This window comes from Medicago sativa, chromosome 6 (genome assembly GCF_051527215.1).
Source record: "Medicago sativa cultivar Bolivia chromosome 6, Bolivia_mono, whole genome shotgun sequence".
Classification (NCBI taxonomy): domain Eukaryota; kingdom Viridiplantae; phylum Streptophyta; class Magnoliopsida; order Fabales; family Fabaceae; genus Medicago; species Medicago sativa.
Genome location: NC_140754.1, coordinates 52,605,839 through 52,620,898, shown reverse-complemented (window position 1 = coordinate 52,620,898; position 15,060 = coordinate 52,605,839). Strand labels below are relative to the sequence as shown.

At 35.8% G+C, this 15,060-nt stretch overlaps 1 protein-coding gene and 1 pseudogene across 1 annotated transcript; both read left to right on the top strand.

Moving 5' to 3' along the window:
* The first annotated feature begins 4,025 nt into the window (after window positions 1-4,025).
* On the top strand, window positions 4,026-7,698 carry LOC146915589 (uncharacterized). Its single transcript, XM_085721388.1, has 5 exons — window positions 4,026-5,018; window positions 5,721-5,931; window positions 6,031-6,261; window positions 6,862-7,474; window positions 7,578-7,698. Exons 1-5 carry the CDS (start codon window positions 4,026-4,028, stop codon window positions 7,696-7,698), a joined length of 2,169 nt encoding a protein of 722 aa, XP_085577514.1.
* A 242-nt stretch (window positions 7,699-7,940) lies between these two features.
* LOC146915588 (secreted RxLR effector protein 161 pseudogene) lies at window positions 7,941-8,753 on the top strand (annotated as a pseudogene).
* The last annotated feature ends 6,307 nt before the right edge of the window (window positions 8,754-15,060 follow it).

Below are 15,060 nucleotides of genomic sequence, written 5' to 3'. Positions count from 1 at the left end.
AGCATAAAGACACCGACAACCTAATTAAAGCCTAAACCTACGACTCCAAAACGATAACGGAGATTAGCTCCCGCTATCCAAGCACTCACCAAAAGCGAACTACTCCTGCACAGCGTCTACCCATCCATACAGACAGGTAGGCGGTCAAAACCACTCGAGGTTAGCTTCACATCAATCACAATCAATATATAAGCAATTTGACATAAATTAATTCAATTCTTCACTAACCAACATGAGCAATTAACTTCCATATACACATTCACAAAACAATTCCAATTATCACAAGTATATGTATTCATCACACACTTATCATCATCATTCTTCATACAACGGCAACAATCAAGACCCATGCCAATGTGATATGCACCTATACTCGACGCATATATGCATGTGGTACCAAATCTCCTCAATGTCGTCACCCATGATGCAACAAAAACATCATTATCAACGGCTATAGTCAACGGCAATATGGATATAACATCCGACACGACATATGATGCATGAACATATGACTCAATCCACCATGCATATGTTCATAACAATTCAACGGTTATAAATCAACGGCTATCATCAACATTCAACTTTATCATATAGTTTAACAACTCCATACAATTCCTTATAATCCAAGTAAAGGAGAAAATACAACACATGATGACAAACATCATATTCATCACCTAACAACCATTCATACATCTTCTTACAATCATATTAAGCTATGCATAAAGGATTTATAAGGCACGCTTAAGCGTCTAAGTTCCAGTAGCTTCTGGACCTCGCACGCTTGGAGCACGCTTGAAGCACGCTTAAGCGTCCTGGTCTAGAAACTGCTCGCTTGGAGCACGCTGCAGCACGCTTAAGCGTGCTGGCACAATTTCTGCCAAAAATTGTTACGGGTTCCTACCCTTTTCACCCCAAAATCCCACTTTTGATCATTCCAAACCCCAAAACTTAACCCAAAAGATGTTTATAGGTCATATACATTTCAAAACACTCAAACATGCATAAGTTTTGAGATTAAAACATTAACTCAATAAAATTCACCTATTGACCAAAACTTCCACAACTTTCAACAACAACAACAAACTCATCACCAATTCGCTAATTCATGATACCCAATGCATCAATTCAACAACAACATATGTCAAGATAACAACAACAACATTTGAACATGAATTCACTCACAATTCAACAACCACAACTTCATTCATCATCAATTTCAAACAAAAACACATCAAATTCATATATACCCATTTTAACATACAAATTCAACAACAACAACACAATTATCATTCAATTCATGCATATAATCTTACCATCCAAATTAAGCACGAATTTCTACAACAAAATTCAAATAAATCACTTATCCAAAATAAGCACTTAAGCAAAGATTAGGGAACAAGCTACAACTATTAATTATGATTGAATTCTAACCCCCTTACCTTAATTCTTCACAAACTCAAGCTAAGACTTCACTTTAGCTCCAATCCTTGAGCCTCTACCTTCCTATAGCCCTCTCTAGCCATTCCTCTTCAAAACCCTTTTTGTAACACCCATACTAGACGTATCTAGAAAGTCTAGCATGTGTATTAGTTTAGTACTGGATACATTAAAAATTTACAACAATACAACTACGAATGAATATATATATACAACCAAATGCGTTCGTACATAATAATACAACTCAACTTTCTAAAGTATAATAGATGCATCCTTGAAAATCCACATCGTCCTGCAGCGGTACGAACGAACACTTATCGCATCATCCATTCGGCTACTAGCTTGCTAATCCAACCTGTTTATCTGAAACAAATAAGGATTGGGATGAGACATAATGTCTCAGTGAGTTCCCCTAAATCCTAGGCTATAGGCAACCTCAGGGGAAACCTACGGTCACCACGTGTCTAAAATACAACCTGACGGTCGTGTGGGGACTTGCATACTTAGACGGTCGTGCATACTAGGGCCGTCATAGTCTTATCTCACCTGTTATAGGCTTCAGTTCCTATATGTGTCATGGCGGTCAAAGGGAATCTAAAACCGCAATGCCAAGAATACGCTCTACGTATCGAGGCCTAATTTTAACATAATCATGACACGGTTCTAAACCGGACGATTAGGGGAAACCTAAGATCGTCATCGGCATATCTTTCTCTATTTTCTCTAATGCAAAATACGATGTTTCTAACAACGTATCTTATCTTGCTATCATACTAGTTTTGACGATCTACGTCTATGTTCTACTATTCTTGACGATCTACGTCAAGGGTCTACTAATTCTTGACGATCTACGTCAAGGCTCTATGACATAACATAAATATGTCTAATAAATATGCACAGTCAGATTCATTCATAATTTAGCGTTTAACAAACAAGCATTATCTGAGTTCATTTTACGGAAAGCCCCGAGTGGAGTAACCCCGAGCGCAATCTGTTGAGACAAAATCCTTATTTGATGTTTTAAAGATTACAAACATATTATATTTATTTAATCTTGTTATCTACTAATTCATTTTGTGAGAATTTGTTTCATGAGAACAATCTGAGAACGTTCTGGCAAATACGATGAAAATGAAACAGTACATCAAAAGTGAACAAGTCTGCACAGCAAGAAAGCATGGCAAAATAGCATTTAATAAATGTCTCTTGGGCCTTAGGAAAAGGGTTCGACCCATTTCGATCCAAGAAGCCCATTAAAGAATAAATGCACATGGCTTAAAGCATGACATCACTAAAACAAAGGACAATGACATCATCTGCATTGGGCAACAAGTTATACAGCTCATAACAGCTGGTTATCTCATGCGCAAGCAAGCAACAGTGCTGTAAAAGCCAGGCTATTCATACAGAACATTCTGAGAACGTTCTGGCTATTTTAAAGAAGAAAAGAGAAATCAATTGAGTCTTTGGACAGCTATCAAAAACGTGTCCAACAGCTCTATTTTCTCCCTTGATCACCAAGACACTCCTCACCTATAAATACAAGGGCCTTTGAAGGTTATAAGCAAGAGTTTTGCAAGCTAATATCTCTCTAAGTGAAAATCATCACTACAAACAAAGCTCTTCGAAAACAAAGCAAATTCCAAGCTCTCTCACTATATCACTTGGATCTTCTCTTTTGAATTTGCTATTGTAAAACTCAAACTACGAGTTGAGTATTTTATTTGATCCACACAAATCTCATTATACAAAGTGTGTTGTATTCTTCTCAAGTCTATTGGGCTTAATAGTTTGAGGTAGAAAATTCCAACCTTTCTTTTGCTAGTGCGCAAAGAATTGTAGAAGCCTGCTGAGGTTGATAATAAAGGTGTAACGGACTGATCTGGTGTGATCAAGATCTTATAGTGCTAGTCAGAAGTTTCTGTTAGCAAGAAAACTATAGTGGATAATCTCACACGAGGTGTGGGGACTGGAAGTAGCCGGGTTTGGTGAACCAGGATAACTCTCCTGTGTTATTCTTCTTTCTCTCTCTCTTTATTTAAAGTTACACAACACACACACTTTATCACACTTACATTAATCTCCAGAACATTCCGGTCCAAGATAAAACAATTACTTAAATATTTGACTAAGGTTTAAAATCAACATATAATATTGTTTTATCATTCTGTCATCATTCTCCAGAACATTCTGGTCTTTGTTAAAATAAACTTATATTTTAACTTAACATCATTTTTCTCATTCTGCTTATAATCATTCTTTAGAACATTCTGTTTTGATTAAATTGTTATATACTCTAAACTTGTTGAACTAACGTACACCAAGAACATTCTTGAGTATAAAAATCTAAACTTAACTTTCAGGAATAATTTTTAAAAGGGTCACAATTCAAACCCCCCCTTTCTTGTGACGTTTATTGCTACTTCAATTGGCATCAGAGTCCGGGCTCTACAAAAACACCTAACAAGTGTTGGAGGAAAAGATTCAGGAAGAAGGCAATGTCAAAAGAAAAGTATATACCAGAAGGTCTATCATGCACAAGACCACCATTCTTCAATGGAAAGAACTATTATTTCTGGAAAGGAAAAATGGAACTATTCCTCAGATCCCAAGATGTGGATATGTGGAAAATAATCACAAATGGGAATCATGTACCCATGACAACTGATGCAACAACAAAGGTGGAAACAATTACACCAGAATCATCTTGGTCAAAAGAAGATAAAGAAAAAATACTCCTAAATTCTAAAGCTCGACTCTTTCTATCATGCGCACTAAGCATGGAAGAAAGTGAAAGAGTTGATGAATGTGATACTGCAAAAAAGGTCTGGGACACTCTAAAAATCCATCATGAAGGAACCAGTCACGTAAAAGAAACAAGAATAGACATCGGTGTAAGAAAATTTGAAATCTTTGAAATGAACGAAGATGAGAACATTGATGAAATGTACTCCAGATTCACATCCATTGTGAATGAATTAAGATCACTTGGAAAAACTTATACCACTCATGATCGGATAAGAAAAATATTAAGATGTCTTCCAAGCACATGGAGACCCATGGTAACTGCAATCACACAAGCTAAAGACTTAAACTCTTTAGCCCTTGAAGATCTCATTGGATCATTAAAGGCTCATGAGACGTTACTTCAAGATGATAAACCACCAAGGAAAGGAAAGATGGTTGCTCTCAAAGCATCTCAAAGCGAACAAGAAGATGCCATTACACAAAGCGAAGGAATCAAAGAATCCAATGAAGAAGAAAACATCCAAGGAGAAGCAGAAGACGAACTAGCTCTCATCACAAAGAAGATTCAAAGAATGATGAGAAGAAGAGATCAGATAAAGAAATACTTTCCTAACAAGAAAGACAACTCAAAAGGAGAAATTGACAAAAGTCAAGTAACCTGCTTCGGATGCAACAAATTAGGGCATTACAAAAATGAATGTCCATTAAACAAGAAGACTCAGAAGAAATCTCCCTACTCAAAATCGATGTTTACATGGGATGATCTTGAAGAACCAAAAGATGAAGACACTGAAGCCAACATGGTTCTAATGGCGAATTCAGAAAACGAAGAGGTAATTCTTTTTGACCAACCTCAAGTATACAAAGAGTTAGAAAAAAATTTGATAGTCTTCTATTTGATTCAAACTTTTTAACAAACAAATGTCACTCTTTACAAAAAGAAATTTCTGATTTAAAGGAAGAAAAAGAATAGCTTCAAACTTTGAATAATGATCAAAAGAAAACTATTCAAAGTCTACAAGATTCTTATTTTCAAGCAACTGAAAAAATAAAAGCCTTTGGAAAAACCAAACTTCCTGAAAACTCTAGGAATGAAAATATTGTTCTTAAAAGAGAAGTCAAAGAACTTAGAAATGATCTTTCACAATTTATAAAATCAACAGAAACATTTCAAAAAATTGTAGGTTCACAAATGGCAGAATTTGACAAAACTGGTTTAGGTTTTAATCAAATTTATGAAAAGTGTCTTATACCACAAAAATTAAAATGTTCATTCTGTAAGAAACAAGGACATCATGAATCTATTTGTTTTCAAAAAAAGAGAAAACAAGAAATAAAAGTAGATCAGACTATCTTAGAACATTCTCAAGAACATTCTTCTTCATTAAAAAGAAAAGAATGTTCATATTGCAAAAGATTAGGTCATCTAGAAGTAAACTGTTTTCTCAAGATTAAACACCTTGAGATTTGTGAAGCTAACCAAAAAGGACCCACATCTTCATGGGTACCTAAGGAACCACTAACTCAAAATGCAGGGATCCTCACAAGATGCAAGAACAAAGCCATGGTACTTGGACAGTGGCTGTTTTAGACACATGACTGGGGATAAACAATGCTTCATCTCCTTCGTAAAAAAGGAAGGAGGTCTAGTAACCTTTGGAAATAATGACAAAGGACAAATTAAAGGTAAAGGTATTATTGGTAAGAAAGACTCTGCAAAAATTGAGGATGTTCAATATGTTGAAGGTTTAAAACACAATCTATTAAGCATAAGTCAATTATGTGATAGTGGATTTGAAGTTGTTTTTAAACCTAACATATGTATAGTAAAACATACATCCTCAGGTAAGATTTTCTTTACTGCATCTAGAAAGAAAAACCTATATGCTTTATACTTAGATGATATTCCAGCTGAAACCTGTTTTATGACTCTTGAAAAAGATAAATGGATTTGGCACAAAAGAGCTGGACATATAAGTATGAAAACTATTTCAAAAATATCTAAACTGGATCTTGTAAGAGGACTTCCAAAAATTGATTTTGAAAAAGATAGGATATGTGAAGCTTGTACAAGAGGTAAACAAGTTAAAAGCAGTTTTAAAACAAATGATTTTATTTCAACCAAAAGACCTCTTGAACTACTTCACATAGATCTATTTGGTCCTGTTAGAACCGCCAGTTTAAGTGGAAAACAATATGGTTTTGTTATTGTTGATGATTTTTCTAGATATACTTGGGTTCTATTTTTAAAACATAAAGATGAAGCATTTGAAGCATTCAAAACTTTTTGTACATTAGTTCAAAATGAAAAAGAATCCAAAATCATTTCAGTAAGAAGTGATCATGGAGGAGAATTTGAAAATGCATTCTTTAAACACTTCTTTGATGAAAAAGGAATTTTTCATAACTTCTCATGTGCAAGAACTCCACAACAAAATGGAGTTGTTGAAAGAAAAAATAGAACTCTTTAGGAAATGGCAAGAACAATGCTAAATGAGTCCAACGTAGAAAAATACTTTTGGGCTGAAGCCATAAATACTTCCTGCTATATCATAAACAGGGTTTCAATTAGAAAAATTCTAAACAAAACCCCATATGAACTCTGGAAAAATATAAAACCTAACATTTCATATTTCCACATTTTTGGATGTTATTGTTATATTTTAAATGATAAAGAAAATCTAGGAAAGTTTGATTCAAAATCAGATAAAGGAATATTTTTGGGATATGCAACAAATTCCAAAGGATATAGAATTTATAATTTGAAAAATCAAACCATGGAAATTAGCATGCATGTTATTTTTGATGAGTTCGATGATTTAATAATCAACAAAGAAGATGAAGAAGAAATCTCTCAAAAGGAAGATGATAACATTCAAGAACATTCTCCACAAGTTCTTCCAAGAAGCTGGAGAACCATTGGTGATCACCCTCCTGAACAAATCATTGGAGATACATCTGATGGAATAAGAACAAGACGATCATTCATAAATAATGATGTCAACATGGCAATGATCTCTCACATTGAACCAAAGAACATACAAGAGGCAATATGTGAAGAATCATGGGTAAAAGCCATGGAAGAAGAACTCTCTCAATTTGAGAAAAATGAAGTATGGAACCTTGTTCCTAAACCTCAAAATCAATCCATCATTGGAACAAGATGGGTATTTAGAAATAAACTAAATGAAGAAGGAAAAGTTATTAGAAATAAAGCTAGATTGGTAGCACAAGGGTATAATCAACAAGAAGGTATTGATTACGATGAAACTTTTGCTCCGATAGCCAGGTTAGAAGCAATTAGAATTCTTCTTGCATATGCATCTCATAAAAATATTAAGTTATTTCAAATGGATGTCAAAAGTGCCATTTTAAATGGATTTTTAAATGAGGAAGTTTATGTTCATCAACCTTCTGGTTTTGAGAACGCAAATAAACCTAATCATGTGTTTAAACTCACAAAAGCACTATATGGTCTCAAACAAGCTCCTCGAGCTTGGTATGAAAGGTTAAGTACATTCTTAATCAAAAATAATTTTTCTAGAGGAAAAATAGATACAACTCTTTTTAGAAAAGATGACAACACAAATTTTTTAATTGTTCAAATTTATGTTGATGACATCATATTTGGTTCAACAAATGAAAAAATGTGCGATGATTTTTCCAATCTCATGCAAAGTGAATTTGAAATGAGTATGATGGGAGAATTAAAATTCTTTCTTGGCTTACAAATTAAGCAAGAATCAAATGGCATTTTTATTTGTCAAGAAAAATATATAAAAGATCTTCTCAAAAAATATAAAATGAATGAAGCCAAAATAATGGCAACTCCCATGCATCCAACATCTAACCTAGATAAGGATGAAAATGGAAAAACTATTTCTGAAAAAGAATACAGAGGAATGATTGGATCTCTGTTGTACTTAACTGCCAGTAGACCAGATATTGTTTTTGCTATTGGTTTATGTGCACGTTTTCAAACTTCTCCAAGAGAATCCCATTTAACTGCTGTAAAAAGAATTTTTAGATACCTAGTAGGTACTACTGATCTTGGCCTTTGGTATAGCAAAGGTTCTTGTTTTGATCTTATAGCATACTGTGATGCTGACTATGCTGGAGACAAAATAGAAAGAAAAAGCACAAGTGGAGCATGTCAGTTTCTTGGGAATGCACTTATAAGTTGGTCATGCAGAAAGCAAAACACTATTGCTCTGTCAACTACAGAAGCAGAATATGTGTCAGCAGCCAACTGTTGTTCTCAAGTTCTCTGGATTAAAAATCAACTTGAGGATTTCTCTATAAGGTACACAAATATTCCAGTATTTTGTGACAATACAAGTGCAATAAATTTATCAAAGAATCCCATTCAACATTCAAGATCAAAACATATTGAAATTAAACATCATTTCATTAGAGATCATGTTAATAAAAAGGAACTTGAATTAATTTTTGTTGATACAAAAAACCAATTAGCTGATATCTTTACTAAACCTTTAGTTGAGGATCACTTTAAGTTTATTAAAGAAAAATTACACATTATTCAAAATCCTTGCAAAAGGTCAAAATAGGAAGAGTCTTCTCTTCATCAGAATGTTCTGAAAACATTCTTGAAAGAATTACCCTGCAAAGACAGACTTGAGGGTCACGCCTCAAAACATGTCCTTTCAAAATAATTTCTTCTATTTAAACTAGTCTCTAGGTAGAAAAGAAATTACCAAAGATCAAGAAAAATTACAGCCCATTAATGCTCTTGTCCCCTCTCTCATCATTAAACCACTAAAAGTCACTTCTCACCTTTTTCCTTCTCCCAAAACCGGTTTTCACTTTCTCTCTCAAAAACTTCCCACTCTCTTCCTTCTTCAAACCGTCTTAACTTCTTCTCTCAAAATCTCCATCATACTTCATCTTCTTCACCACAAATGGCAAGAACCAAGGGTGCTGGAAGCTCTAACCCAGATCAATCTTCTCCTCTTTCACCATCTCCAACTCGCTCTCCCTCTCCACCGTCTCCTCCGACGAAACCACCGTCATCCCCCACATCACCACGTTTTGATTTAACTCCACCACCAACCAAGGAAACTACTCCATTCGAAACTCCACCACAATCTCCGCTCAAAAACACTATTGAACAAACCATGCAAGATGGTTATCTCACCACCGAAACCACACCAGAAAAAACTCCATCGAAGAATGATGAAGAATTTCCTTTCATCCCTGACCCTGAATCTTTCCATCCTCTTGCGATGGTTGTGTATGTTGAACCACAACCAACTTTTGTCAACCTCAATCTCAACCCACCAACAGAAGCGGTTGAAGAACAAGAAACCGCTCCTCAGGAACCTCCAAACCTGAACAAAATTGCTCCTCATCTCAGGAACGCCGCCAAAAGGAAGATGCCTCCAATGAAGGCTAAATCTGCTCCTAATCCCAGACCTAGGAAATCTCTAAGGCTTCGAACAAGGAAAACCAACAGTGTGGACACAACTGTCCATGAAATCTCTGATTCAGATGAAGAAACTGAACCACCTACTCCTTTTGTTGAGAAAACTCCTTCTCCTCTTAAGCCTAAACCTAAGAGTAGCAAAAAGGTCTCAAAACCTTCTGTCAAGGCTTCAGTACCAAAACCAAAGCCTAAACCAACTGTGAAGGACAAAGGAAAACAGAAGCAAACTGTTGAACCAGATCGTTCTCCAGAAGGTTCTTCAGAAAGCTCTTCAGATGAAGATGCCAAACTGTCTTCAGATTATTCTCCAGAATGTTCTCCAAAGCGCAAAACTGCCTCAAAACCAAAGAACATTAAAATCTCTCAAGGAAAGAAGGTACCCCTGTTTGATCCAACATTGAAAAAAGATTTCAAGAAGAAATGGGAAAATAGGTCTATTGGAATTGGAAGGTATTATGACTTTGTCAAACTTGAAAAAGACAAAGTTGATCTTAAGGAATATATGGATGAGCAAGGCTGGACCAAATTTCTTCAACTTCGTGAGAGACACTACCCAAAGCTTATTCAAGCTTTCTACTTCATGGCAGAAGCATACCCTGAGGAAAGCCTGATAGTGTCTAGGATCAAGGATGTTGAGATTCGTCTCACTCCACAGGTAATCTCTGACATTCTTGGTATCTCTAATACTGGTCGTACTGTTTTTGGTGATGATTGGTTTGAAAAACTCGAAGTAGATTCTGAGAATGTTCTCAAACTCCTTTTCAAACCAAATGTCACTGAGTTTGTTTCTTCGAACCTTCTGCCTAAACCAAAAATGTTCCATGGTATAAGTCAACACTGTGTCTTACCTAGGAATGGCAATTTTCAAAATGTAAGTCCAAACGATCTTTTAGTCATGTATCATATCTACATGAAAGAGAAATTGAGTCTGCCTCATATCATAATTCATAACATGATTAATGTCATTCAATCTCGAAACAAAAAGTCATGTCTGCCATATGGAATGGCTCTCACTAAAATCTTCATCAAAAATCATGTTCCTTTTGAGGGTGAACAATCTCTATTTGAGTATTCTCAATTCACCCCAAAGAATCTGAGTCACATGAAGCAGGAACCAGATGTTGAGCCTCAAACTGACCTCAAAAGAAAGAGGGAAGATGAGTCTGCTTTGCAAAATCCTGTTCCAGAAAATGCTTCTGATGAACACTGCATCCCTCCAGAACGTTCTCCAGAACGTTCTCCTGTGATGGAGGAGGATCAGGAATTGCTTGCTAATTTTGGCAACAATGCGTCTTTTTCAAATGTCAAGGCTTCTGAGATCCTTCAAAGCTTCACAGAAAAACCCCCGGTCACAAAATCATCAAACTTGTTTATCTCTCCACAAAAGCATGAATATTCTGCTTTATTCCAACCTGACTCAGTGGACAAACTCTTTGCTCCACAAGGTTTTGATACATCTGTCCAGATGGATTCTTTCAAATCTCTTCAAACCAATCTCACTTTTCCTTCAAGGTTTACTGAGTCTCCTTCTATGGCGCAAAGGATTGTTGAGAACAATGAAAGGCCAACCAAAAGGTCTAAAGTTGAGAAAGATTGCAGCAAGACACGTAATGATCTAACTAGGGTTATTGAAGGGAATAATGCTATTTTGCATTATTTGTCTTGGCTAACTTATGAAGCTACTCTGTCAAGGAAATGGAAGAACACCATGAGTGACAAGAATGAGGTACCTGGACCAGAACAGAATCCCTTTCATGTTCCCATGTATCCCATGTTTATGCCTACCATCTCTTCTTCTTCTGATGCTTCCTCACCAACCATTCCACCTGCTGCTACTGCTCCTGTTGCTGCTGCCCCTTTTCATGATGACAAAGGGGGAGATGGTTTAGGGGAGTTAGGGGAATATGAGCTAGGAGGACCAGGAAAACAGCTAGGATCTAGGGAAGAATAGATTAATGCTAGGCTATTTTATTATGCTATTTTGATGTTTAAAAACTCTGTTTTTAATTCTCTATTTATGTCTTTAATTATGTATGTTGATCATGATTGATTGAGGATCAAATTGCTGCTAGTATGTGCGCATATGAACAATGCTTTTTGATGTTTAAAAATGCTAGGTTTGATACCTTGTAATGATCTTCATGATTAATAAATATGTTGTTTATGTTTATATTCTCATTTTGCATATGAATCTTGAATGCATGAATTGAGGGGGAGTTCTTTGATAAAATTATCAAACTCAATTGCCATAAACATATTCTGGAAATACTCTCAAAATGGCACAAAATTTTAGTTGCTAAAATTGAGGGGGAGTTTTTAACAAATTTTCAAAAAACTCAAATCAAAATCAAAATAAATTATAAATGTTTGTCATCATCAAAAAGGGGGAGATTGTTGAGACAAAATCCTTATTTGATGTTTTAAAGATTACAAACATGTTATATTTATTTAATCTTGTTATCTACTAATTCATTTTGTGAGAATTTGTTTCATGAGAACAATCTGAGAACGTTCTGGCAAATACGATGAAAATGAAACAGTACATCAAAAGTGAACAAGTCTGCACAGCAAGAAAGCATGGCAAAATAGCATTTAATAAATGTCTCTTGGGCCTTAGGAAAAAGGTTCGACCCATTTGGATCCAAGAAGCCCATTAAAGAATAAATGCACATGGCTTAAAGCATGACATCACTATAACAAAGGACAATGACATCATCTGCATTGGGCAACAAGTTATACAGCTCATAACAGCTGGTTATCTCATGCGCAAGCAAGCAACAGTGCTGTAAAAGCCAGGCTATTCATACAGAACATTCTGAGAACGTTCTGGCTATTTTAAAGAAGAAAAGAGAAATCAATTGAGTCTTTGGACAGCTATCAAAAACGTGTCCAACATCTCTATTTTCTCCCTTGATCACCAAGACACTCCTCACCTATAAATACAAGGGCCTTTGAAGGTTATAAGCAAGAGTTTTGCAAGCTAATATCTCTCTAAGTGAAAATCATCACTACAAACAAAGCTCTTCGAAAACAAAGCAAATTCCAAGCTCTCTCACTATATCACTTGGATCTTCTCTTTTGAATTTGCTATTGTAAAACTCAAACTACGAGTTGAGTATTTTATTTGATCCACACAAATCTCATTATACAAAGTGTGTTGTATTCTTCTCAAGTCTATTGGGCTTAATAGTTTGAGGTAGAAAATTCCAACCTTTCTTTTGCTAGTGCGCAAAGAATTGTAGAAGCCTGCTGAGGTTGATAATACAGGTGTAACGGACTGATCTGGTGTGATCAAGATCTTATAGTGCTAGTCAGAAGTTTCTGTTAGCAAGAAAACTATAGTGGATAATCTCACACGAGGTGTGGGGACTGGAAGTAGCCGGGTTTGGTGAACCAGGATAACTCTCCTGTGTTATTCTTCTTTCTCTCTCTCTTTATTTAAAGTTACACAACACACACACACTTTATCACACTTACATTAATCTCCAGAACATTCTGGTCCAAGATAAAACAATTACTTAAATATTTGACTAAGGTTTAAAATCAACATATAATATTGTTTTATCATTCTGTCATCATTCTCCAGAACATTCTGGTCTTTGTTAAAATAAACTTATATTTTAACTTAACATCATTTTTCTCATTCTGCTTATAATCATTCTTTAGAACATTCTGTTTTGATTAAATTGTTATATACTCTAAACTTGTTGAACTAACGTACACCAAGAACATTCTTGAGTATATAAATCTAAACTTAACTTTCAGGAATAATTTTTAAAAGGGTCACAATTCAAACCCCCCCTTTCTTGTGACGTTTATTGCTACTTCACAATCCCTGTCTATCCGATGGAAACCTATCTACGGTATAACCAACGGCACTCCTGCAGTGACGTGCGGGATCCTTACGGCTAACCTCGTTTCTCCTAATGGAAACCCCTTGAACCAACTTAGTGTGGACACAAGAGACACGACCACTACATCTTGCTTACTAAGTGACATGCGGGTTCCTTACGGCTAACCCCGTTTCACCTAATGGAAACCCCTTGAGCCAACCTAGTGTGGACACAAGAGACATGACACCTTTAACTTAAAAGTCTTGGTCTATATATATATACATTAGTATTAAATCTATAAATGTTATCTCTTTTACCTCGGATGCCTATACGATCCGACTAGAGGTAAACTATATGCTTGCTTAACTTGCTATGTGAAGAGATGTCTAATCAATTCACGTCTGGCCACACTCGTATGGCACTCTAGTTTCTATACGAAGAGAATACTCTATATCACTTCGCATCTAATCAAGCATACTACTCATGCCTAGCATTCTATTCTTTACTAACTATTCTAGTTCTTGACAAGCTATGTCAAGGCTCTACATTCATGCCCTTTCTTAATTCATTTGCTACCCGAGTTATATCAGCTTAAACTCTCTTGATTCACTCTTGCCATTTTTGTTAAGTTTGCCATGATTTTCTTTTCAAGATTCATTTGATGTTATGTGCATTGCCTAAATGTTGTTTTGGGGTTATAAAGTTATAAAACGTTGAAAGAAAAGCTTCGGAATGCACCACGGACCCTGAACTGGGCCAATAGGCCAAAGCAAGTTGGCCAAGTCCAGAGAGCTGCGCTAATAGCTCAGCTGGGGCGTGGCTCATCCTGAAAATTTCGCTATTAGCGTAGATTTCGCTAATAGCGTGGTTCTTCGGGTCTGAGGTACAAAATTTCCAGTTTTGACCCAAAACTTGTCCAATTTGATCCTGCAATGCACCATAATCACCCAACAACATATATTGACTTAAATTAACATATTTCATGGCAAACTAACATGGAATCAACAAGAATTGCTCAAAAGAACATTAGGGTTCTAAATCCCTCATAAACATAAATCAATCCTTTCTAACATGAATTTACACAACCAAAGGTAGGTAAACTATCTATGGAACTCACCTAATCATGTTTTCTTGGTTTCCTTCAAGATCCAAGCTCAAGCCCTAGCTTTTGCTTCAATCTTGATCCTTGGCTTTCATCCAAAAACCATGCTTTAATCCTTCCTCCACTAGTTCCTTGCTTGCTAAGCCACCCAAAACCATGCTTGATCACATTAGGAAGAAGTTTGGATGATTTAGAGTGGAGAGAGAGGGCGTGGGTTAGAGAGAAGGAGGAGAGAATTCTCTTCTCAAAACCTAGAGAGAGAAAGAGCAATCACCAATGAGAAATTTTGGGCCAATTTCACTTAAATACTCCTCTGCCGCCAAGTTACCATAATACCCTCCGTCTTAAACGTGTTTAGCTGACACTGATACATAAGTCCATACTTGACTGATAACACATAGTAATATTGTCCGTCGTACATAACATTTTCCATCATAAACGCTTTCCATAAATCTTAGTCCTCTGATACATTTAACAGATGAAATTTCCATTAGCTG

Coding starts and splice junctions, on each gene's coding strand:
- LOC146915589 (XM_085721388.1), top strand. CDS start 4,026: ATGGAACTATTCCTCAGATCCCAAGATGTGGATATGTGGAAAATAATC. Junction 5,019..5,720: donor CGAATTCAGAAAACGAAGAG/GTAATTCTTTTT, acceptor CTCAAAATGCAG/GGATCCTCACAAGATGCAAG. Junction 5,932..6,030: donor GGATGTTCAATATGTTGAAG/GTTTAAAACACA, acceptor ATACATCCTCAG/GTAAGATTTTCTTTACTGCA.